The 26,838-nt window shown below is 42.1% G+C and overlaps 1 protein-coding gene across 1 annotated transcript; it reads left to right on the top strand.

Moving 5' to 3' along the window:
* The first annotated feature begins 6,023 nt into the window (after positions 1–6,023).
* On the top strand, positions 6,024–22,313 carry SMIM13 (small integral membrane protein 13). Its single transcript, XM_079712179.1, has 2 exons — positions 6,024–6,169; positions 22,057–22,313. Exons 1-2 carry the CDS (start codon positions 6,094–6,096, stop codon positions 22,242–22,244), a joined length of 264 nt encoding a protein of 87 aa, XP_079568305.1. The 5' UTR covers positions 6,024–6,093; the 3' UTR covers positions 22,245–22,313.
* Positions 22,314–26,838: the final 4,525 nt, after the last annotated feature.

The raw sequence follows: 26,838 nt of genomic DNA, 5'->3' as shown, positions 1-26,838 counted from the left end.
AACGGGGGGACAAAAACGCCTCCATGCCTGGGAGCCCCACAGGGCCTCACTCGGTTTGAAAACTAATACAACATTGTAAATCAAATATACTCCAAGAAACTTAATTTAAAAAATGTAATAAGACATATGGAGGCCCAAGTATCACCCTTATTAATAATAAAGACTAGGTCAGAGAACATATAATAATGGGAGAGCCAGTCTGGCCTGTTAACTAAACCCTAAGTTGAGACAATGCTGAACTAGGGTGCCCTCCCTATGCAGAAGGCAGCTCAGACCCAAGAGGAATGTGGGAGGAGCTGAGCTCAGCAAACCCAGTTTGTTTTTCCTAAATGCACCAATTTAGATAAGTCACTTCTCCCCCTGACCAGGGACAGAAAGGATAAAAGGGTATGGAGAGACCAGACATATTACCAACTGAGTACATATATATAGTATGTATTTGTGTATATAAAATACTAAATAATAAAACAATCCAAGGAAGATCACAAAGTAGGTACCTAATTATTTGCTAAATATATAGTTTACCCTAGTGTTTCTTGAGTCTGAGTTTTTATCAAAACCTGAAGGATGTTAAGTAATTACAGACCCTCTCTAACCCCTCCCTCCCTTCAATATGCTTGGCATGAAACCAGGAATCTGATTTTAAAGCTTCCTGGGAGATTTCAGTATGTAGGTGTGGCTGAGAACCATTGACTTACAGGAGTTAGACAAGGCATCAGGAGTCTGGGAGGTCTTACTGAGGAGGAGATTGGACAGACACTGCAGGACAAGTACGACTGAGGTAGACAGACAGCGGAGCACTCTGTGTGGGGCAGAGAACAGTCAGGAGAGGACTCCAGAAATAACTGTGGCTCAAGGGGAGACTCAGGACCTTGTTCTTGAACACCCTTATGAAATGTATCCCTGGAGAATGATCCATGCTCATACAGCAAAGGACAAGACATTACAGCATGGCTGAGAGGAAAAGATCTTGGGCTTTTGAGTGAGGAGACGTTGGTTCCTGGCTGTGTGACTTTGCCCCAGTCATGACATCCTTCACCCAGATATCTAAGGCTTGTTTGAAAACGTTGCAGGAAGGGAGACCCCTTCCAGGGCCCGAGAGTGGGCTCTCGCCTGACACTTGGAAAAGAACTGTCTGAGGAGACACATGTACTGACAAAGCAAAAGACTTTATTGGGAAGGGGCGCCCGGGTGGAGAGCAGCAGGGTAAGGGAGCCCAGGGGAATGGCTCTGCCACGTGGCTCGCAGTCTTGGGTTTTATGGTCATGGGGTTAGTTTCCGGGTTGTCTCTGGCCCGTCATTTGGACTCAGGGTCCTTCCTGGTGGCCTGAGCATCTCTCAGCCAAAATGGGTTCCAGCGTGAGGGTTTCTGGGAGGTTGGCAGGACATATCTTCTCACCGCCACCCTCCTCCTTTGGCACCTCCTGAATTCTTCCAGGGGAGTTTTACAAGACCTACTATGGGCTGGCATGTCCTCCCGCCTTTTGGCCCCTCCCGAATTAGTTTCAGCAGCAGCACAGTCATTCTTTATCAGGACCTCCTGTCCTGAGACAACTCAGGCAGGCGGTTAACATCGTGCCTGGCCAAGGTGGGCGGTTTTGGTCAACCGTTCCCTAACATAAAGACTAGAGTTCTTAAAGCATTCTGTCTTCCCCATTTCAAGAAATAGCACTGCCATTCACCTAGAAGCTCAGGTTACAAACCTGGGAGTCATTTTTTGATTTCTTTTCCTTATCTGTCCCCATGGCTAATCCATTGGCTCACCCTGATGATTTTTCTTCCAAAACATATCCCAAATCTTTCCACTTCTCACTTACTGCATTGTTCCCTTAAGATCATTAACTACTGAAACCTATTCAAGGGCAAGCATTGCAGCCAGGCTTAGATCACCAAATGGCTTAGACCAAAAATGGCTTCTCTTATGTCAAGAAAGCTATGCCTGGTTTTCTTTCTCTAGGGACTTACACTAGGTGATTCAAATTGTGCATCTAGGGTTGAGAAACATTACCAAGGCTTAAAGGAACAGCAAAATTTGTTTGCCCCCTGTGGCTTTTGTAAGAACAAAAGAATGCAGAAACACAGGACTGTTATCAGGCAAGAGAAGTAACAATAGCAAAGACAATAAATCAGTTGTAAACTCCCAGTTCTGTTACAATGGTAAAGATTAGCCTAAAGCACTTTCTTGAGCTGTTTTGAAGAATTTAAAGCCCCTCCCGTGCTCAACCACAAGAACAACTGGAGCCCAAGGGAGGATGAAGTTGACCTTTTCTGACCCTTGTAACTTCAGTCAACTAAAGCTTGGACTCTGTTGACCTTCCAAGCCCTTCGTGAATATGCATGTGACCTTAGTTTAAAACTTCCCCAATTTTGCTGTTCAGGAAGACACTGCTTTGGGAAAGACCCCCAGTGTTCTCCTTTCTTGCTGCAAGTAATAAATCCTTCTTTCTCCCGCTCTTTGGCTTAGTTGTGTCTTTTGGCTTAATACCCACGAGGTGAATCCAGTTTTCGGGTAATAGCTTCTGCACTAGCTGCTCCCATTACCTGGTACACTCTTCCTCTAGATCTTTCCATGGCTGGATCCTTCTTGTCATTATTCAGGTCTCAGACTAAATGTCACTTTCTCAGGTAGGCTTTTCCTGATACCCCCCCCCCCCAATCTAAAATAAAACCTCTATCGGACTTCCCTGGTGGCGCAGTGGTTAAGAATCTGCCTGCCAATGCAGGGGACACAGGTTCGAGCGCTGGTCCGGGAAGATCCCACATGCCGCGGAGCAACTAAGCCCGTGTGCCACAACTACTGAGCCTGCGCTCTACAGCCTGCAAGCCACAACTACTGAGCCCACGTGCCACAACTACTGAAGCCCGCACGCCTAGAGTCCGTGCTCCGCAACAAGAGAAGCCACTGCAATGAGAAGCCCGCGCACTGCAACGAAGAGTAGCGCCCGCTTGCCACAACTAGAGAAAGCCCGCGTGCAACAACGAAGACCCAATACAGCCAAAATAAATAAATAAATAAATAAAATAACACCCCTATCTATAGCACATTGTCCTGCTTGTTTTCATTATAGAAATTAGCAGTTCATAAGGTTTCCCTATTTAAGCTTATTGTCTGTGTCTTCCAACTCTAACATAAACACCTTGAGTGTAAACACATTTGTCTTATTCACTGCTGTATCCTCAGCACTTAGAACAGTGCGTGGCATCTATTAGGTATTCAATATTTGTGAATGAAAGAGAAGATACAAAGGTTTAAGATAAATTCTTCCAGTTCTCTGTTCTTTTCAACTGTTTAACTGGATTTTAATAAAATGTGCTTTATTTATGCAATAGAATTGAACTATCTCTGAAAAAAGCGTCAACGGATTTTTTGGTAATGTATCATAATAGCACGAGATTCATTCTCTCTTCATAGGAACCGTGAATTAAATCTTCTGCAAAGTCATTATCCCTTAATGTATTTTGATATACAGTATTTGTCCATAATACTGCTGCTTAGGGAATACAGCTCACAGAATGGAGCAGCTGGGTATGGCCAGGGTCTATTTATTAAATTAAGGCATTGCTGCTCAGATTTTGTTTGCTTGTTTTTGGAGACAGAGTGTTACCCCAAAATTTTATTTGAGCCAAATCTGAGGATTATAACCCTCAAAAGGAAGAGCATCTCCACACAATTATATAAGTTTTTTGAGACAGAGGGCTGTACATTAAATGACGTATTATTGACAGTTTACACAATCCAGATCTGAGCAGCATGGTGGTGGGTCATGTGACCCCTCACAAGATCAAGAAGGAGTTGTCTTGATGCAAGGAGAATGCTGCTCTTCATGGCTGAGTAGGCATTTCTGCCGATGGGGAAGGCTGGGCATAATGCAGATAACCAGCGCACAGTAGTGGGGAGAGAGGAGGCCAAAGAGCAGAGAAAAACTTTTGTTTAAATTTTTTCTGTCTTGCCATAAAACTTTTTTTTTTTTTTTTTTTTTGCCACATCGAGTGGTACGCGGGATCCTAGTTCCCCGACCAGGGATCGAACACGTGCCCCGTGCAGCGGGGGCACGCAGTCCTAACCACTGGACCGCCAGGGAAGTCCCAATAAAATATGAATTTTATTTCACACTGGGTTGGCCTCTTGGTGAGTACTGAGCCAAAAGACACAACCAAGCCAAAGAGCGGGAGAAGGAAGGATTATTACTTGCAGCAAGGAAGGAGATCACTGGGGATCTCTCCCAAAGCAGTGTCTTCCTGAACAGCAAAACTGGGGAAGTTTTTAGCTAAGGGTACATGCATATTCATGAAGGGGCTTGGGAGGTCAAGAGAGTCCAAGCTTTAGTTGGTTGAAGTCACGAGGGTCAGAAGAGGTCAACCTCATCCTCCCTTAAGCTCCAGTTGATCTGGTGGTTGAGCACCCGAGGGCGTTTAAATTCTTCAAAACAGCTCAAGAAAGTGCTTCAGGCTAATCTTTACCATTGTAACAGAACTGGGAGTTTACAACTGATTTATTATCTTTGCTATTGTTACTTCTCTTGCCTGGTCAGTCTTTTGTTCTTTTGTTTCCTTAAGATTATGACTGTTTTAGGGCAGGCAAGCATTGCGGCCAGGCTTACATCTCAAAATGGCTTAGGCCAAAATTGGCTTCTTACGTTCTCTTTCTCTGAGGACGCTTTACCTTACCTGCTTTACCTTACCTGCTTTACCTTACCTGCTTACGAGAGGACAGGGGAAAGGAATCAGTAGAAGAATGGAAAGTTACAGGAAAACATGAAGGCTATAGCTGGTTCCTTTTAAAAGTGGGATACATACGGTTATCCTCTTTTCTTCGGGGGGCACCTCTTTAACGAATGAGTGTAATCTGGCGGAATTGAGGAGTTTTAATTTCAGAGTGCTTGAGATTATGACATCGTCCTGTTTCGCAGGGGTTTGTTCAAGCCAGTGCGGCAAAATCTTCACTTGTGGGTCATCTGTCACTTGGTCTCAAGGAAGCTGCTGAATTAAATTCGTAACTCAGGCGAATCAAGGGCAAAGCTGATGTCCTTAAGTTCCTCGCGGGCCATTTCCGAAATACATTAGCTATGAAAACATAGAACAACATCTATTACACGGGAAATAGGGAGATTCCGTGCCTCTGGCCCCTTTCTTTGGCAGGGACGTTGGTATTTCCTCAAAAGTCCCAAGTATCCAACCTCCGCCCCCAGCAATAGGGCTAGGTTCACAGGCAACCAGTTTTTCAGGCAGCTGCCTCCCCTTTCTTCCCTCTTCGTGCTTCGTCGGTCACGGCTTTAAACAAAACGACTGTGCGTTTGAAATCACTCTGGCGCTTTGGCACAGCGCAAGAGGGGCAGCCAAGGGCACGGGTTCCGAGAACAGCAGTCGGTAGGCAGAGATTCTGGCTTGAGGAAAACCAAAGGAACAGGGGGGAGAGGGAGGGAGAAGCAAAGCAGCTGAGTGGGAGGTGCATTCTGGGAGTTGCAGTCCGTTTGGGGGTGGCCTCCTCAAGGTTCCACCGAGCTCTGCACTTCATCTCCCAGCGTCCCCCGCGACGCAGAGGAGGCGAGCGGTGGGGGCGCTGGGTGATGAGCTGCCGCTGGGGGAGAGGGCCTGGGGCGGGTAAGCGCCGCAGACGTCGCGGGGAGACGTTATCTGCGGGCCGTGGGGGTCGAGGGACCCTCGGGCGGGCGACGACGAGGGCCGGGTGGCCGCCGCGCGTTCCAGTGCTCGCCCTCTGTCCCCTCCACGGGCGCGCGGCGTCCGCCATGGAAGCACATCCGGCTGCCGCCGGGGTCTCGGGGCGCCGCGTCCCCGGTTCCCCGGAGCGATGAGGAGGTAGGGGCGCCCCGCGTTCCGCCTCCCGCCCGCGCTCAGTCGGCCGGACCGAGAAGGACCGTGGGTCTGCCGGCCGGCTGCGGTGCCGCCTCCGCGCCGCCCCTCCCCGCCTCGCCTCCTGGGGGCGCTGCCGGGCATCCGCCGCTCATGCCGCCCCGGCGCCCTGCCGCGCCCGGCGCCGGCCGCTGAAGACCCGGCCGCGCCGCCCGCCGGTCCGCCGGCCCGCCCGCGCCCACCGCCCAGCCGCCCGGAGCCGGCCGCCCTCCTGCCCCCAAGATGTGGCACAGCGTCGGGCTGACCCTGCTAGTGTTCGTGGCCACGCTGCTGATCGTGCTGCTGCTGATGGTGTGCGGTGAGTGCGGCGTCGCGCGGGGCAGTTACACTCCGCGGTACACACGCCGGCTCGATCGTCTGGTCGACTGGCTTGTTTTGTCTGGTTTAAAAGAAAAAAAAGAAGGCCTGGGTGGGCAAGTGTCTTCAAATCATCTGTTTTTCACTTACCTCTCGGGAGTGAGCCCTGATCCACGACAGGCCCGCTGTCACCCAGGAGAGGGAAGAACAGCCTCCAGGGCTGGGCATCTTGACGCGGGGTTAAAGCAGGTACTGCTTCACCGGCAGCGTCTTGATGGCCATTCTGACCGCAGTCGGCTCAGATTTTAACCTTGGCCTGTATCCGAAGGTGAAGTGATTGATTACTCCTTTTTCTTTTTTGACACGTTCTGACTCTGATGATAAAGCGAGGTTTCATTACTTTCGTTTAACCAGGGTCAGGGACAGAGTTGGGTTTGAAGCACGCGTGAAATTTTTTGTTTCCTTGGAGTTCAGGCTTAAACTAAATTCCAAGCAGAAATGTTGAGACGCGGCAGGACTTAGAAACACTGGCTATACTAAACTTCCAGGGTCAGGTAACCTAACTCTTAGTTCTGTAATAGTGGTGCTGTTTTGTTTGGTGTGATTTTTTTTTTTTTCCTTAATGGAATGAGAGGACGTGAAACTTTTCTCTCAAGGTAATATTAGCGCAATTGTAGACTTTTTTTTTTTTTTAACGCACAGTACCTGATAACCACAGCTCTCTTAGCCAAGTGGCTGAGCAGTTGTGAAAATTTGGGAAGTGTTTAGAACCAGATGTCAGTGAGTATTTTTTGATAATTACACTATTGAAGTAGGGGTTCAGGTTGATGCAGTAATTGGTCAGTATTCAAAATACTATAGGGCTTATCCATTGCATGATAAATGTACTAAATGCTCAGTATCAGCCATGTTTGGAGACACTCGTGCATATACATGTATGGATTTATATATTTGTATTTATACACTAGTATGTATATTTTTAATTTTTTTGCTTTTACACGTGCATAGACATGTATATATATTTGTATTTATATACTTGTATGTGTATTTTTAATTTTCTTGCTTTTACTAAGGCACTAGAGTTAAAGCTTCTAACTTACAGCCTTTCTTTTCTGATGATAAAACAATAGGAAAGCCTTTCTCAGTTTCCTGCTTGTAATGTCAGGATTTTGGGCTAATTGTAGGTGTTTAAGATCCTTGAAGTAAGGAAAACCAGACCTATGTGATTTGTTTGGATGTGAGGAAGGAAGTAAACATATGCTTTCTTTTCTAACTTGAAGATGCAAGCTACCTGGAGATAGGAATGTAACATGTAAACTATGTAACAACACCTTAGATAGAATATTTGCCAAACTTGCCTTTGGGGCCTCAAAATTCTGAATTGCTGCATACATTAGACTTGCTCTCTCCGCTCCCAATAGCTATTTGACTTAAATTTTACTCATTTTTCTAAAAGTACCCTGCCTTTGGTTTCAGAAAACATTATGGAATGAGAGGGGACCTGTGGTCAGTAAAAGAATGCCTTATTTTGATTGGAATGGTTAAGACTAATAGCTCTAAGAAGTAATCCAAGCACTTTTTTGTTGGGAGAGTGAATGATGTGGTAGCTTCATGTTTTGACTAGGAGGGGCCTGGGGCTTAGGAAGAGGAGGGAAGGATCCCACCAGATTTGAGAGAGAAACTAGGGTGTTGTATTAGTGTGCTAGGCCTGCCGTAACAATGTACGACAGACGTGAAACAGAAGAAATTTATTTCCTTGTAGCCTGGAGGCTAGAAGTTTTATTTCCTTGTAGCCTGGAGGCTAGAAGTTGAAGATCGTTTTGTCAGCAGGGTTGATTTCCTCTGAGGCTTCTCTCCTTGGCTTGTAGATGGCGGTCTTCTCCCTGTGTCTTCACGGGGACTTTCATCTGTGTGTGTCCATGTCCTATTCTTATGTAATAAGGACACCAGTCATACTGGATTAGGGCCCCACCCTTATCAATTCATTTAACCTTAAATAACCTTTTAAAGGCCTTGTCTCCAAATATAGTCACATTGGGGATTAAAAATTGATGACACGGGTCTGCCCCAAGAAACTCATAACCTAGTTTATTTTAGAACTCTGACCGACTCTTTCACATAGTGAATTATGATTTTCAAATTTCAGGTTCCTTAGAGAGGTCTACCTTCTCCTGTCTCTGTTGATTGTACTTTCTTTTTTTTTTTTTTTTTTTTTTTTGCGGTAGGTGGGCCTCTCACTGTTGTGGCCTCTCCCCTTGCGGAGCACAGGCTCCGGAGCACAGGCTCAGTGGCCATGGCTCACGGGCCTAGCCGCTCTGCGGCATGTGGGATCTTCCCAGACCGGGGCACAAACCCGTGTCCCCTGCATCGGCAGGCGGACTCTCAACCACTGCGCCACCAGGGAAGCCCCTGATTGTACTTTCTTGCCTCTCATTCATTCTAAAAATATTTTCCACTCCCACTGTTGACTGAAACTGCCCTTGTCAAGGTTCATAACAAATGGCCTCCGTATTACCAAGTCCGTGGTGCCTTATGAGTTGTAATTGTACTGATACGTAACCTCTCATACTCATTCTATACAGGTGAGCATTCCTTCCATGAAGCGTTTCTCTTGGCTTTTGGACACTATACTTTCATGGTATTCTTCCTACCATAGTGGTTAATTGTTTATCTTTTCCTAGCTTCTCATCCCCTAGAATTTAACTTTTTTTGATCACAATCTATGATAGGAAATAAATTTTCATTATTCCCAGTACATTCATAAGTATATATAGATAAATTACATGTATCAATTAGTTATATCCACATCTATCTACCCATTATCTCTCTTGTCTCTGAAATAAAAAGTTTACAGACTAGTACTTGCCATTACTCCATGAGATGCATGCTATTTTCTATTGTATTTTTATGTTACATTACGTTATAATACAAATATTTAGTATTTCTATTTTTGCCTTCCTTCTGTTCTCCTCCTCATCTTACCCAGTCCTAAAGATTTAAATAGTAACTATAACTGATGACTAAAATTATATCTACAGCTCTTAGTCCTCTCCTGCACCCCAGGTTTGTGCATCAAACTTTTATTCTCAATATCTCCACTTGAGGATCTAATAACCATCTCAAACTAAACACACCTAAAACAGAACTTTTGATTTCTACCACCTGTTTCTCCCTCCCTGCTCATATGTTGTCAGCAGCCAAGGACTTGGGTGTCATCCTTGGTTTTGCCCTTTCCTTTCCTTATAAATATCAACTCCATCTGGAAATCGCATCCGTTTTGTCTTTTTTTTCTTCTAGTTTTATTGAGATGTAATTGACCTACAGCACTGTATAAATTTAAGGTGTATAACATAATAATTTGATTTACATACATCAAGAAATGATTATCATAGTAAGTTTAGTGAACATCCATCATCTCATATAGATAAAAAATTAAAGAAATAGAAAAAAAAATTTTTTTTCCAGTGATGAGAACTCTAAGGACTTACTTTCTTAACAACTTTCATATAGAACATACAGCAGTGTTACTTTTATTTATCTTGTTGTACATTACATCCCTAGTACTTACTTTTCTTATAACTGGATGTTTTTACCGTCATCCAATCCCACCCCTCCTCTATCAACCACAAATCTGATCTCATTTTCTGAGTTTGTTTTTAGTTATAATTGACCTACCACACTGTTAGTTTCTGTTACGGGACATAGGGGTTTGATATTTCTATACATTTCAAAGTGATTACCGTGAAAGTCTAGTTACGTCTGTCACCATACAAAGATATTACGTAAATTTTTTTTTTTAAGATGTTGGGGGCAGGAGTTTTATTAATTTATTTATTTTTGCTGTGTTGGGTCTTCGTTTCTGTGCGAGGGCTTTCTCTAGTTGTGGCAAGCGGGGGCCACTCTTCATCGCGGCGTGGGGGCCACTCTTCATCGCGGTGCGTGGGACTCTCACTATCGCGGCCTCTCTTGTTGTGGAGCACAGGCTCCAGACGCGCAGGTTCAGTAGTTGTGGCTCATGGGCCTAGTTGCTCCGCGGCATGTGGGATCCTCCCAGACCAGGGCTTGAACCCATGTCCCCTGCATTAGCAGGCAGATTCTCAACCACTGCGCCACCAGGGAAGCCCCGTAAATATTTTTTAATAGATTTATTTTTGTTTATAGATTTATTTCTATTTATTTATTTATTATTTTTGGCTGTGTTGGGTCTTTGTTGCGCGTGGGCTTTCTCTAGTTGCGGCAAGCAGGGACTACTCTTCGTCGTGGTGCACGGGCTTCACATCACAGTGGCTTCTCTTTTTTTTTTTTTTTTTTTTTTTTTTTTTTTTTTTTGCGGTATGTGGGCTTCTCACTGTTGTGGCCTCTCCCGTTGCGGAGCACAGGCTCCGGACACACAGGCCCAGCGGCCATGGCTCACGGGCCCAGCCGCTCCGCGGCATGTGGGATCTTCCCAGACCGGGGCACGAACCCATCTCCCCTGCATCGGCAGGCGGACTCTCAACCACTGCGCCACCAGGGAAGCCCCAGTGGCTTCTCTTGTTGCGGAGCACGGGCTCTAGGTGCACGGGCTTCAGTAGTTGTGGCATGTGGGCCCAGTAGTTGTGGCTCACGGGCTCTAGAGCCCAGGCTCAGTAGTTGTGGCGCATGGACTTAGTTGCTCCGCGGCATGTGGGATCCTCCCAGACCAGGGCTCGAACCTGTGTCCCCTGCATTGGCAGGCGGATTCTTAACCACTGCGCCACCAGGGAGGCCCTATTACATAAATCTTGACGTTATTCCCCACTCTGTACATTTCATACCTGTGACTCACTTATTTTGCAACTGAAGTTTGTACCTCTTAATCTCCCTTACATATTCCCTACCCTTCCCTCCTCCCACCTCCTCCCCTATGGCAACCACCTGTTTGTTCTCTGTATCTATGACTCTGTTTCTGTTTGGTTATGTTTGTTCAGTTGTTTTGTTTTTTAAATTCCATGTGTAAGTGAAATCATGGAGTATTTTTCTTTCTCTTTCTGACTTAACTGCACTAGTACAATACCCTCTAGATCCATCCAGGTTGTCGCAAATGGCAAGATTTCATTCTTTTTTATGGCTGAGTAATATTCCATTGTATATATATACTTCATCGTCTTTATCCATTTCCATTTGCGTGGAATACCTTTTTCCATCTCCTCAGTCTGTGTTTGTCAGTTTTGTCTGTGGTGGTTTGAATCTGCAGATGTGGAACACATGGGTACAGAGGGCTGACTGTATTTTATGTGTTTGTTTCTCCCAGTTAGGGCGTAAGCTCAGTGAAGGCAGGGACGTTCTTTGGCTTGTTCACTGCTCTATTCCTGGATCCTATAGAGTAGAAGCATGTAGAAGGCCCTCATATATTTGAAGAAGAAATGAAGACAGATTCCTCAATATAAATTATTAAATTTCTATTACAAATACAGTCTTAAATGTGGTACAAACCAAGGTTGTCTCAAGGTGGATAACCCTTGTATTACTCAATAAAATATATTTAATGAACTGTTATGTTCAGGTGCTGTGATGGAGGTCATGAGTGTCCAAAAATTAATAAAGCATAATCCCTAGTATACTTTCTTAAATGTTTGGTAGAATTAATTTAGGCCAGGACTTTTGGGGAAACCTTTAAACTGCAAATTCAGTATCTTTCATTTGGGCTAATATTGGGCTATTCCAGTTACTTGTTTCTTCTTGAGTGAGCTTTTGTAGTAGTTTGTGTCTTTCAAGCACCGTGTCTATTTAATCCGAATTAATGTTCTCTCATTATCGTTTAATATCTGTAGGATCGTGGTGATGTCTTCTTTTTCATTCTTGATATTGTTTATTTATGTTCTTTTCTCTTGTTTATCAGTCTGGCTAGAGGTTTATAAATTTTATTGATCTTCTCCAAGAATCTGGTTTTTGGTTTTATTGATTTTTTTATTTCTTTACTTGTCCATATTTTATTTCATTGACTTATGCTTATATCTTTAGTTTCTTCTACTTATTTTGATTTTAGTTTGCACTTTTTCTAGTTTCTTATGGTGGAAGCTTAGATTATTGATTTTAGACCCTTCTTATTTAAAAAAAAAAAGCTATTTAATGATACAAATTCCTTTCCAGATATTACTTTTGATTTTTTAAAAAAAACTTTATTTGGTTCAAAATATTTTTTAGTTTCACTTGTGATTTCTCCTTTGAACCATGACTTATTTAGGACATTTTCCCCCCATATATCATTTTATCATTTTCTAGTTTAATTTTGTTATGGTGAGAAAAGTGTATCAAGTTTAGGAAGGTGTACACTTAATGAGACGAATTAATGGTCTGTTTTGGTGGATGTTCTGCATATACTTGAAAAGAATGTTTATTCTGCTGTTATTGAGTGGAATGTTCTGTACATGTCAGGTCAACTTGGTTGATAACATTGTTCAGCAGTTCTTTTTATCAGCTACTCTGTTACATAGTAGAAATCTTAAGAGCTCTGAAATGGATCAATTGGTGAAAGTCATTAACCCCTTAAACTTATGGTACTTTGGTGTGTGTTGGGGGTTGGGGTTGGAGGATGGAAGTTGAATGGTTTGTTTGGGCTACCTACTCTGTGCCAGATACTCTTCTAAGACATAGAGGACATAGTGGAAACCATAGATAAACCATACATTTTATTTCCTTAAGACACTCATGTCTTGGGGGGATGACAGTTAGTTATTAAGACAATGAAGGATGGAAGTGAGCATGGAATGCTAAAGCAGTCACCCAAGAGAGCACTATACTGAAGAGATAGTATCGTAGAAAGACGTAAAAATTATGTGTTCATGATGCTTAAAAATCTCAGTGGCAGTGGTAGTAACCTCTTGTCTGTGGAGTTTGCCCTGGAGAGGAAGAGATTGGAGCCTAAGAGATGGTAACAATGGATAACATTTCATGAGTGTTTATTATGTGCGGGCATTCTTTTTAGAATGTTATACACATTAATTCTTTTTATTACCACATTGACTCTGAAAGTGGGTGCTGTTGTCTCTATTTTATAGATGAGGAAACTGAGGCACATAGAGGTTAACTTGCCCAAGTTTCGAGTGAGCTGTTGAGTTAGGATTCATGGCCAAGCAGTGTGGCTCCAGTGTGCCTCTGAGTTATAAGAAGTTATGGTAATCCAGTTGACAGGTAATAAGGATTTGATGTAGGATAGAGAATGGCACTGGGAATATAATGAAGGAAACAGGTGGGAGAGGGTTATTAAGGTAGAATCTATAGCACTGAAGTAAAGCAGGGTAGGGCTGAAATACGCTCTTTCCCACCTGAGAGATGGGGAAAGGATACAATACCCATTACAGAAATGTGAAACTCAGGAGAAGGAGCTGTTGAATGAATATACTTTTTAAAGATGTCTTCAAGCCAGAGGTAGAGATTCCTTCCTGGGGTTTAAGAAAGGTAGAAAGTATGGATGAAAAATTTGGTCATCCTCTATAATAGGGGTAATATTTGGATCTATGGGAGTGTTGTGATCACCGGAAGGAGAGGAAAATAAAAAGAGGAGAGGTTTTAAAGGGGACTTTAAACCTGTCTTCCATTTACTGGGTAACAGGGTTTTGGGTGTGGAGGTATTTCGGTTCCATGTTGTGTTGGGTCAGTGATGGTTTCTCCGGGGGCTTGTCTGCTGGGGCCGCCCAGTGTGTCTTTACAGAAGGATGTGCAGTAGAGGGAGCTTGGTGGGAAGGGTTGGAGAGCATGATTGTGTTTTCACTTTGCCTGTGTCTTGGCCTTGGACATATTACTTAGCAGTGAACCTTAGCTGCCTTCTGTGTAAACGGAAAATAAGGTTATAGGATTGAAAGTGGAAAAGAGCTTTATACAAATCAAGATTGGTATTGAGCCAGTCAGTTAACCACTTAGATATCATCATGAAGGTGGGATTAACTCCATGGGAGGAATGATTCCACAAAGATAAGAATTTTTTGTTCTACTGCACCTGGGCTTTTTGAACTAAGAAGATCTTGGGTAGGAAATCATATTCTTATTCCCTAATTAGTGTTTTGTGTTTTAGCCATACTTTCACTATGAAAATATGAGAAATTTGATACCCTTATTGAGTTCATTGCTGTTTTGCCGAGCTAGTCCTTTTCAATGGTTATGAGTCACTTTGAGCCTTTGATTTCTTATCTAGAAAACGGGGATAATGATTCCTAGTCTCACTAATTCAGAGGGCTAATGAGAGGATTAAATGAGATATCGAATGTAAAGCATTTCATGAACTGAGAACTCTGTGATTACTGCTGTCCCCTGGGTTTGTGGTGTGTTGACAGTGATGGTCCGTCGTTCAAGTTCATCTGCCATTGCTACCCTTCTGCTGCCAGCACATTTATCTTGCCTAGAAAAACAATATACGGTGTGTTTCACGAGATCCGTCCTGTGAACTAATGCTTAGTTACTGGCACACACAAGTTGGGTGCTTATTTGCTTATCCCAGGACACACACCCTTTGTTGCCAGCCAGTTTTCCTGACTCACAGACTTGCCTTTTAAACTATGAAAAACTGCAATACTTGTTTTAACGATTAGTGTACATTTTTGACTAAGTACATATAATTGTGGACAGTCCTTCTCCCTGCCCTCTCCACCCCCTCCCTCCCATTTTTCTCTTACAATCTCAGGATAAGGTATAAGACCCATGCTCCACAGAATAAGAGTAGGTAAGGAGTTTCTGGTGTCTGCATATCAGGTTTGGGTGGGAGGAACTGTAGGAGCTGTACTTCTTTCTTTTTTTTTGCGGTACGCAGGCCTCTCACTGCTGTGGCCTCTCCCGTTGCGGAGCCTGTGCTCCGGACACGCAGGCTCAGCGGCCATGGCTCACGGGCCCAGCCGCTCCGCGGCATGTGGGATCTTCCCAGACCAGGTCCCGAACCCGTGTCCCCTGCATCAGCAGGCGGACTCTCAACCACTGCGCCACCAGGGAAGCCCCAGGCTGGCCTATTCTTATGGTAAGTCAGAGTTATAAATATGAACTGGTGGTTCTTTCCCTTGTGTCTGTGGTGCCTTTCCCCCTCCCAATACACACTTCTACACACATGTTCCTCTCTTATTTATTTGATGCTGTCTTACAACCAATACCATGTAGATAGAGGATGATGCTTTATTTTGCATATGTAACGTTCCATGTGTTTTCTCATACATTCATGGTATACTAGAGAATGAACTCTGAATACATAAATTGTTTTTTATATTAAACTATTTGGTTAACCAGACACAGTTCAATACTCCTTGGAGCAAAGATAGAATCATTCTTTATGTCCAACTTCTGACCTTCCATTGCATCATTCCTCACATATCCATTGTCCTCCTGCAACACGGCCCACTCATCAGCAAAGCCTGGGCCGTGTCTTTATAGCTCTCCCTTACATATTCCCTTTGTCCCATTAGTAAACACTAATGAGCTTTTGTTGCCTTTTCTCAAGTGGGATCTTCTCAGATAGGCAGTCTGGTCAGGTGTTGATCCACCTCTTCGCTGCTCTTCCACTGCTTCTCCTTTTCTCCTTTTCCTTGGCCACTTGCCATAATTGATCTGCAACAGCACTCATGTTTCTTCTTTACTTCATTTCTCTTTTCCAAACCTACATGTGCATTAGAATCATCTAGAGAGCTTAAAAAAGATGAGTAAGCACAACCATGGAGATTGATTTGGAGTATCTGGGGTGAGTCGTTGGGAATCTGTAGCTTCTCACAGCTCCCTAGCAGAGCATGATGAATAGCCAGTTGGAGTGATTCTCCTGGGAATGGCTGCAATGTGGTAATCACATATCTTTAACTAGGGTCATTCCATTGGACAATAAACGCTGTTGAAATTGCTTTATATTTACATGTGTTCTTTTCCCTAAAAGGGAGAATGTGACTTCCAACCTCCTCTGATCCTACCTCACTTCCACCCCAAGTAGTTCCTCTGCTCAAGGGGTTGAAGACCCCTTGCGTCGCAGACGTTCATCAGAGGTCAGATTGTGTTAAGGTTTTAAAGAAGTCGAAGCAGGTCCCAAGCAGATCAGAGGTTTTGTTTAGCCTTCATCCAACAAAAGAATTGCCTGCCCAGCTCAGGGATGGTTTTTGGGGGGTGATCCTGAAGTAAAGACTGTCCTCCAGGACCCTGTTGGCTAATAAATGTAGAGTGGACATCTTTATAGGAGCTCCTTCCCCGAGTTGTCCTGCCGACTCCCTTCCAGCCTTGAAAATCACCCGCAGCTCTCAGGGCTAGGCCACGCAGTCCTGTTCACAATACCTGCCCAGGTAATGCACACTGGTCTTGGGCCTGACAGTTGACCCAAGTTGGGTCAGAGATTCTAGGCTGTTTTTTGAGGATAGCCAAGAAATCATAGAAAGCTGGGAAGAAGCAGCCATGTTCAAGGGAAGCCTAGAAGGACATGAGGCAAGGGTGTAGAGAAACCAGATAATGCTGGAGGATGACCTCCGTTCATGAGCGCCTCCCCCTAGATCTAGTCCCCCTACGTCCCTCTCACGGGCTCTATGAGACAGTCCTATAAGCTAATAACAAATTCCCCCTTTTTTGGTTAAGCTTAGTCTTAGGACTTTTGTTACTTGAATTAAAAGCTGCTTTATTAAAATAACAGGAGGTGAACTATGTATTTATATGACTTTCGACTTTGTATTTTAAGATCAGTGCAGGTAAAATACTGTAGATGCATAGGTGAGGCCCTTTCAATCACCTGCACGAATGTGACATACCAAATGTAAGTGGAAGGACAGTTTATATTGAATAACAATTTGGCCATGAAACGATACGTGCAAAACATTTCCTCAGAGTACCTGTCCCAAAGTTAAAAAAAAAAGTTAGCTATTTTTATTTTCATGTCTAATTAACATAGCCAGTGACTCTTAGCAGCAGGCACTGTAGTACCTCTCTTAGTTTCTTCTTTGCTAAGTCACACTTTTCCTGGTATATACCTATTGGGGTTTTAATAATGGTTCTTTTTCCAAAATAAATGTCATGTGTAGTTGTTTTTCCATTCACACTGCCTGGCATTTTTAGTATCATCCTTTCTTCAGACGATTAACACCCTTTGATGAGCGGTCTGTTGGGGAAGCGTGAGATCTTACGAGTTCCAAGTACCGTGAGATGGAAATCCCCTTCCCCCGCATCCTCCAACCATCTTCCCACGACTGCAGCTGTGTAAGAACTTCATCATTTTACTCGGGGAATAACTTGTTGAACGTCCCTGAATTTAGCGAATACCACTGCAGTTCTTACCACCACTACAGTTTCCCTCTTAACTTTGCTCTCCCACCCTGTCATTACAGCAGCCATTGTGAACAACCCGGCACTGCGGATGTGTGTTGTTTTTGGCTGCTCGGCTGATGAGCTCCATATCTGTGTTAGGGGGAATTCTCTACCTCACGATTTTTTGTGGGAAGCAGTGTCACTACCCACAGGCTCCTCCACCCCCAGCCTTCACACACCTTACACGCAGGCAGAATAGGGAAAAATAAGCTTCTTCTCAGGTTCGCTTGTCTGCAGATTTGGGGGTGGCAGTTAAGGAGGTGTGAAGTCGGGTGGCGGGGAGGGAGTGGTGGGTGCGGAGCTGGTGGCGGTAACTTGCTGCTCCAGGCTCTGGAGTCTCTCTGATTGGCCACCGCATTCTGAATTTTGACTTCAGATTGAGTCTCCTGCATTGTTTGATCACTGGCAGTGATTTAAAAGAAAATCTTTTTTCGGATTTGTTTTATTAAAACTGAGAAAGACAAAGTTTGTGATCTAACTGAATGCTCTTATTTATATCTCCCCAAACTGACTGCTGAAGCAGTCTTCAGTTCCTTATTTTGTAGATTTCTGTGCTGGGAGACTTAACTTTCTCTTAACCACCCCAAGGGCAAGAGTATTTTATGGTGGGAACCCCACTGGTGACAGCCCTTCACCATAGTCTCTTTTCAGTCAGAAGAGTTCCATTAACCTCCCTTTACTTTTCTAAATTTATGGTCATTTTATACCTAGTAGCCACTGTTGGGATCTTTGATCTTTATGAGGTCAAGACTATCATCATCTTTGATTGAGCTTGCTTATAATTTCCCTGATGGTAAATTCACGTGCATCATCTTTATTTAGCACAGTACCTTGGGAAAAAGAGGGTTTTTTAACTTTTAGGTTGGTTTCTCAAAACTAACCTAAGGGGTTTTCCTTAGTATCTTTAAAATCAACCGGGCTCATTAATTTAGGCCAGTTAATGGTATTGGGATATTTAAAAGATAGACGTCTACAGAGTAGTTACGATTTACTTAGTTTCTGACTTGTTTTTCTCCTGATTTTTCTGATTAGCAAAACCATGTATGTCCACTCTGGAAAATTTTTGGTATGTACAGAGAAATATTATAAAAAAGTGTAGGTCCCCACATTGACCTACAGATTTAATACAATCCCTATAAAAATTCTTGCTGCCTTTTTTTTTTTCTTCAGAAATTGACAAGATAATTCTAAAATGCACATGGAAATGCAAGGGACTTTAGCCAAAACAGTCTTGAAAAGAACAAAGTTGGTAAACTTATACTCTTGATTTTAAAACTTAATACAAAGCTACTATAATCAAGATGGTGTGGTATGGCATAAGGCTAGACAGATCAATGGAATAGGAATAAACTGTAACATTTATGATCATTTGATTTTTGACAAAGGTACCAAGACAATTTAATGGAGGGAAGAACAGTCTTTTCAACAAATAGTTCTGGAACAGCTTGGTATCCACATGCAAAAGGATTAATTTGGATCTCTCTCTCACACCAAAGTTAACTAAAATCGATCAAAGACCTAGTGTAAGAGCTAAAACTAAAACTCTTAGAAGCATGCATAGGCATACATCTTCATAATTTTGGGTTAGTCAGCGGTTCCCTAGATATGACACCAAAAGCACAAGCAACCAAAGAAAACAAGGTAAATTGGATTTCCTCAAAGAATAAATGTTAAATTAAGCTCCATCATAATTGAAAACTATTGTACTGCAAAGAACATTATCAGGACAGTGAAAAGACAGCCCACAGAATGGGGAAAAAATGTTTTGCAGATCATATATCTGATCAGCGTCTGGTATCAAGAATATATAAAGAACTCTTACAACTTAATAAAGAGACAAACAACCTGATTAAAAAGTAGGCAGAGGAATTTAATAGACATTTCTCCAAAGAAGATTTACAGATTGCCAATAAACACAAGAAAATGATGTTTAACATATTTAGTCATTAGGGAAATGCCATAATAAAAGCCACAATGATAAACCACTTCACACCCACTAGGATGACTATAATAAAAAAGGCGGGCAATAAAAAGTCTTGGTGAGGATGAAGAGAAATTGAGAACCTCTTACGATGTTGATGGGAGTGTAAAATGGCACAGCTGCTTTGGACAAGACTAGCAATTTCACAAATGGTTACGCATAAGTTACCATATGACGCAGCAATTCTACCCCTAGGTATAGTGGACCATTGAACAACATGGGTTTGAACAGTGTGGGTCCACTTAACATGCGGATTTCTTTCACTAAATACACACTGCAGTCCACCACATGATCTGAGGTTGAATCCTTGGATGTGGAACCGTGGATATGGAGGGTGGATTGTAAAGTTTCAGGTGGATTTTCAGCTGTGGGGAGGGTCTAACCCCTATCTTGTTCGAGGGTCGGTTGTATACCCAAGAGAAATGAAAAGACGTCAGTGCAAAAACTTGTGCAGTTGGTCATTGCAGCCAAAACGTGGAAACTACCCGGGTCTGTTAATTGGTAAATGGTTAAAGCTAAATGTGATGTGTCTTTACAATGGAATGTTATTCAACAATAAAAAGGAATAATGTGATACATGCAACAACATGTTTGATGAACCTTGAAAATATATGCTAAGTGTAAGAAGCCAGGCACACGAGACCACGTACTGTGATTCCGTTTGTATGCCATGCTCAGAACACACAAATCCAGAGACAGAAGAGTACATTAATGGTTCCCAGGGGCTGGGGAAGGAGGAACTGGGAAAGGGACTGCTAATGGGTGTGGGGTTTCTTTGGGGGTCGATGAAAATGTTTTGGAGTTTATAATGGTGATGGTGGCACAACCTTGTTAAGATGCTAAAAACCATTGAATTGTACATTTTAAAATGGTGAATTTTATGATAGGTGAATTGTATCTCAATAAAAAAGATAATTAATCAACAACAAAGGAGAAGTCACCTCAGATCCCACTGCCCAGGGACAGCCACAGCTCCTGTCGATTGAGCAGTTTACCAAATGTGGACTCGGTGCTAGCCACCTAAGCCCTTTATTTATTTATTCCTCACAGTGGCTTTATCAGTCTTCTGTCAGGCCGGAGCCTCCTGACCCCTCCAGTGCTCTTTCCTCTACCTCGCTGTGCCTATTTTTACAAAGAATTTTGAGTGAAGAGAGAGCTTGCTGATTTGGAATATCGTTAAAATACTGTTTTATAGAGTTAGGTGCTTTACTCACACAGTTGACTAAAATATATTTGTGGTGTGGTTCAGTCAGCACTCAAGCTTAAAGGAAGTCAAAAACTTGAGAAAAGCGTTAAATCTCTGAAGTTAGTTTTTTAGTACCAAGGATTTTATGTTCATCTTTCCCCCCCAGAGATTATAAGAATGAAACAAGTAAAATTAGAAACTTCCTTAAGTGGCCATTCATCTCGGCCTTTGTAATGCTAGGGTGGAAAAGCTGGTTGGATCTTGTTTCCATAAAATGCTAGTCATCAGAATGCTATGGTCCATTGCTTTTCTATGAAACTAGAGAGTTTTAAAGTAGAAGGCATCGAGAATACACGCTAGCATGGAAAACTGTTAGCAGTGATTAGTTTTGTTTATGAAATACTCTTTAACATTTCGGAGCAACCAGTCATGGGTTCAGGAGTTTTATCTCCTGTGTTCTCTTTTATTGACTGTTTGTTCTATATTAGTGGACGTCTAAAACTTAAAACTCCTTGCAAAAACAAGCAAAACTTGGTTAGTAATTTTTTTTTAGGAGAGTTATTCAGACTTTTTAATGGCTTTGACCTGAAAACACTGTATTTTTAAAAATCTTGAATTTAAGATACTGGTGCTCTGGCTTTTCATCTTTCATTGTGTAATTAAAGAAAATTTATTAATTTTCTGTGGAAGTTTATTATTTCTAGAAACTTACTGAAACTTACTGAATAGTTTGGTCCTGAGAAGTTTTTACCAAAGTGCAGGTGATTTAGTAAATCCTGCCATTTACTGTCCTGCTTTCTGATTGAAGCAAACTTGTATTTAGTAAATATTGGCATTGAGGTGTGAACGTCCAGGTAAATAGCGAGGTGTATTCTTTTTTTTTTTTTTTTTTTGCGGTACGCAGGCCTCTCACTGTTGTAGCCTCTCCCGTTGTGAAGCACAGGCTCCACGCACAAGCTCAGCGGCCATATGGCTCACGGGCCCAGCCACTCCGCGGCATGTGGGATCTTCCCAGACCGGGGCACGAACCCGTGTCCCCTGCATCGGCAGGCGGACTCTCAACCACTGAGCCACCAGGGAAGCCCACGAGGTGTATTCTTTCTTCCCCAGAAAAATGCTCTCAAAAACTTGAGTTTAATACAATAAACACTCTACTTAGATATCATCATCTCATTATACATTTGATGTAGATGGACCAAGCTTGAATTCTCAATTCCATAAAGGCAGAAACTGTTTTTGCCATTCTGTAGAATCCCAGAGTTTATCTTTATGCCGTGTCCATAGTAAATGCTTGCTAAATGTTTGTTATATAAATTGTAATCACATACACATTTAAATTACGCATACTGTTTCGTGACACACATGCCCCCCACACACACACAATTAACGGAAATGTTCCCAACTCATGATACTGTGTGTCATAACTTCTCTTAATGTTTTTATCTCTCTTTAGGTTGGTATTTTGTTTGGCATCTTTTTTTATCAAAATTCAAGTTTCTTCGGGAACTGGTGGGAGACACAGGATCTCAGGAGGGAGATCATGAACCTTCAGGGTCTGAAACAGAAGAGGATGGTTCCTCATCTCCACACAGGATCAGATCTGCTCGCCAAAGGAGGGCACCTGTTGATGAAGGCCACTGACCTGAGCCGTGGTCCTCTGATAGTGAATGACGAAGGACACTGCGAGTCTCTCTCTGGAATGACTTGGCTTTGCAGTCTGCTAAAAGATTGAAGAACATTCATTCTTGGATCTTAAGTCCAATTCAAAAAAAGATTTACATGTAAGCCATATCAAAATAAAGGGAATTACAACCAAATCGGACCATTGCAGATTTCATCGTAAAGATAATTTTTGCTTATATACTTCTACATATATACTTATTCTTTGACTCTTGGGCTTATCTTCTTGCACTGGCATTAATCTGGTAAATATTACAGGCTTGAAAAACCGTATTTTATTAATGTTAGTTCTATGTTGTACTTTTTTTCCCCCCACATCATACCTTGTCTGAAACTGGGATGCATTTTACGATTACTGTCAACCAGGCAATAGTCACGATGCAATGATCCTTGCCTGTGCCTGTGTGGACGTAAGGTCTGTCCTGTTGTTGGTATCAAATGTGTCAGGTTTAATTGGCTTTTAAAAATGTCCTCAAAAAGATTACACTATGATTCAGCATTGAAACGAAAAGTTATCATGTATGCAGAAAAGCACGGAAACAGAGCAGCAGGGCGTACGTTCGATATTAGTGAAGCAAATATCTGTCGCTGGAGGAATGACCGAAATTCCATATTTTCTTGTAAAGCGACAACAAAATGCTTTACGGGACCTAAGAAAGGAAGATACCCACAAGTAGACGAAGCTGTGCTGCATTTTGTCAGTGAGACACATGCAAAAGGACTGCCTATCACACGCCAGGCGATGCAGCTGAAGGCAGGAGAAATTGCCAAAGCCCTTGGAATAGATGAAACAAAATTCAAAGCAACAAGAGGCTGGTGTGATCGATTCATGCATCGAGCAGGACTGTCGTTAAGGCGTCAAACATCATTTTGTCCAAAGCTTCCTGCTGATATGAAACCGCAGGCGGTGCTGGAGTGCTGTTGTAAGAGATGCTCCATTGCCGGCGCTCTTGATGATGCCACGGGTGCTGTGGTCTGGGAGAATGCAGACACCGATGGCTGTGATTTGAGTGATTCAGAGGAGTTAGACTCAGACTATGAAGTTATAGTCATAACTTAACCAACTTATTTCATCATACACTTTCTTTATATATGCACAAGATTGATGCGATAAAGATCTGTTTAACTCTAAAAGCTGTTTGAGTAAATTTAAAAAGTAGATGTTCTACAGGATATGGAAGCATTGTGTCATAGTTTAATTGCCTGTGTGTTTTCTTAGTGATACATGTGGTGCGTCTTACAATTGATGGCATCTTAGGTTAGGAAAAAATATAGTCTGTAAATTTATTTTTCTTTCTAGGATAGCAATTATTTATTGGGGACCTTAATTCTGACTCTTAGACTGTTGTTAAAATACTTATCCTCTGTGAGATACATTTTGGAACACCCTATTCAAGATTTTAGAGTAGTAACTTGGGAATCTGGGCCCTATCCTCTACTTTAGGAAGAGTAGGATTAGTTACTCCTTTTGTATGGGAGGACTTCATGCTCAAGGCATGTGTTGTGGAGAAAATACTTCTTCACAAACAGCAATTCAGTGACAAGACCTCAGAGGTACTGGGTATTGAGGAAAAAATAGAGAGTGGGTGAAAACGCCTGCTTTACTGTAAAATGATTCTTGCCAGGTTCCCATGTTTGTCTTCACTGAACTTTGGACTGCCTGTTTCCTGGGGAAGAGAGATATGGATTAAAGAACCTTCCCGTTTAGTGTTGCCTGCTTTATACAAGAATGAAATGCGAAGCCAAGTTTTTTATTAATCCACGTTCTTTTTACGTTTTAAACCTTTGTTTCTCAAGAACTAGTCATTACAGAATATCACCTCTATTTTATGATGGTGTGTAATTTTGTTTGATACCTCATACTTCATGCTGATAGTTTTGTTTATTAACAGTTCATCTGCTCTGCCCTAAGGTGGTGAACACCTCTGCTGTCATTGTAGCCCTTTGGATGTACTAAAAGGGAATTTACAGAGTATAACTTTACTTTTAAATATTTGCTAAGGAGAGGTCCCCAGCAGCTGAGAGTGGGGCACAGTCTTTGTCTTTATTTCCTTAGTGGATGCAATTTTCTGTTTTTATGTGACTATATTGATTCACAAAATAGTGACACAAGTTTCAAGCATTAATTTTAATGCTTCATACTAGCTAAATATTACATTAAAATGCTCATCAGTTAGAAAGGACTTTAATGCTTCTTGGTGCTGGGAGGATATTTGAATTAGATCTTTTGCAGTCTGATATTTGGAGCTGTCGATTCCGCTTTGTAGCGGGTACCTTAGGTTTAGGTAATGGTTGCTGACACACTTTAAGTAGCTGGTAAGCTTCCTCTTGTGTCAGTATTCAGAATGATGGCCGATGTAACCCCTAAAATCTGCAAGGGTCGTCCCCAAATTAATCCCTGAAAGATGTACATGTTGGTATTATTTATTAATATTTATGCTTTTATGGATGTCTTTTTAAAATAGAATTGTATGAAATGTTCTGCTTAACTTGCTTGGGAAATGTAACCAAAGCATATTAATAGCTCACACTCTACCATGTTTTAACTCTTAGGAAAGTGAAATCACTGCTGCCAATATGAGAATTCTACAAACGAATTCCTTTGTTTAAAACGTTCCCCGCCCCCCCAGTACACTCACCATAGTACCTATTTCTAAGGCCACTGAGAGAGGCAGGAGAAATAGTTGTTAACACAGAATTATTTGTGTGATACAGTGTTTTTGTTCTTTTTCCTGTTTTAGTGCTTTTGTAGCTGAACTTACAGACCTCATCGTAAGTGCATTTTCAGTTTCTTAGTAGGAGACGGAGTAGTCTGTGGTCAGTTTTAAAGTTTAGAGGATCCTGAGCACTAAACACAGAAGTATTTGTCTTGTTTGAGTCCTCAAAAACAGCGATGGTGAGCAAGGACGTCATCGTTTGAGGATTAATTCTAAAATGAGGATTCTGGCGGGTGCTTTTCCTTCCTAACCAACCATTTCCAAATCTTTTTCTTCTTTTGCTTCTGAAACTTCTGTGAAAATTGCCTGTATCACATTTATTGGTAGCATTGCTCTGATTTCAAGGCCAAAAAACGCCAAGTATTTGTGTGACACTGTTAAATAAGGTTTTTAATATTTACATAAAGCTAAAAATAGAATTCATCCAGTGGATTTTTGTAGTGATGTTTTCATGGTGGAAACATAAATAACGTCGTTTTGTGGTGGATAGCCAATTTATAGACATGCGGACCCATTTCTTCAGATGTTATCAGATTTAAAAACAACTTCGAACTGTTATTTTGCTGAAAGTTGGGAATATGTTAAGTAATGGATTCACAAAATAGGGCATTTTAAACCAAACTGTGTTGAAAGGTTTGAAAGTAGTGCATTTTTTACTTTTAAGAGCAACAGTTTTTGAAATTATTTTAAGTCAACAATGCAGTATTTTTTAAAGTCAGTTTTTCTTAAAAGGTATGTTTTAATGTGACATGTAACCAATGTAACTTTAGCTTTTGACTGGTAAACTTCAAGTGCTTTTATATTTCAGGTTGACTTTAAAAAGCCAATGAGCAGTACTCAGAGGTTATGGATTCTTAGCAATTAATGGAATAGTATTTTGTTATGGAGTGTAGGATTATTGTCTGCTTTTAAAGTATTCTATAGTTTTTAACTTAAAGCATAAAGAGTAACATTTTATCTTATATTAATTTAAAAAGTTACATTTTCCATTTGTTAATATACATGTGTCGCCTGTTTTATGACCAGTGTTTACCCCTCTAAGTTCTATGCATAACCATTCACCAAATACTGCTGCTCTGGTTTCTTAGAGGAAACATTCTGTGCTATGCTATGATGTATTGTCATCTTGCTGCTTGACAAATAGGTTTATAAGGAATTAGAACTGTGTGTGTTAATAGTACCTTTGTATAACGAGATGTAAAATTAGAGATGAGGAGTCTGTGTAAACGATTATTCACGGTTTTAAAACTGGTCAACACTATATCTAAGGCTTCTGTGGTTTGTATGATGCTTCACTTTACACAGAATAAATTAAAATGAAAACAAAAGTTGTGTTTGTTTCATTGATGAAGAATAAGAAGTGTAGGGCTTCCCTGGTGGCGCAGTGGTTGGGGGTCCGCCTGCCGATGCAGGGGACACGGGTTTGTGCCCCGGTCCGGGAGGATCCCACATGACACGGAGCGGCTAGGCCCGTGAGCCATGGCTGCTGAGCCTGCGCGTCCGGAGCCTGTGCTCCGCAACGGGAGAGGCCACAACAGTGAGAGGCCCGCGTACCACAAAAAAATAAATAAATAAATAAGAAGCGTGAAGGGTACCTTGGACATGAGAGATTGGAAACCAGCCATTTTTACCAGTGGTTCACCCTTCACCTCATTTGTCAAACTCTAAACATCTATAAGAATTAAGACAACATCTCAGTAGTATTCCTAGTGCCGTGAAAGTAATTGACTTGGAACCTAAGGGCACATAGCATTAGAGCTAATTTATACTTCATGTTTAGCCTTTTTTCTTCTCATGCTTTATCCAGTACCTTCAAGATTGTTTTGCAAATCTGTTTA

Source organism: Hyperoodon ampullatus, assembly GCF_949752795.1.
Source record: "Hyperoodon ampullatus genome assembly, chromosome: 10".
In the NCBI taxonomy this organism is placed as follows: domain Eukaryota; kingdom Metazoa; phylum Chordata; class Mammalia; order Artiodactyla; family Ziphiidae; genus Hyperoodon; species Hyperoodon ampullatus.
This window is presented reverse-complemented; position numbering and strand designations above follow the sequence as displayed.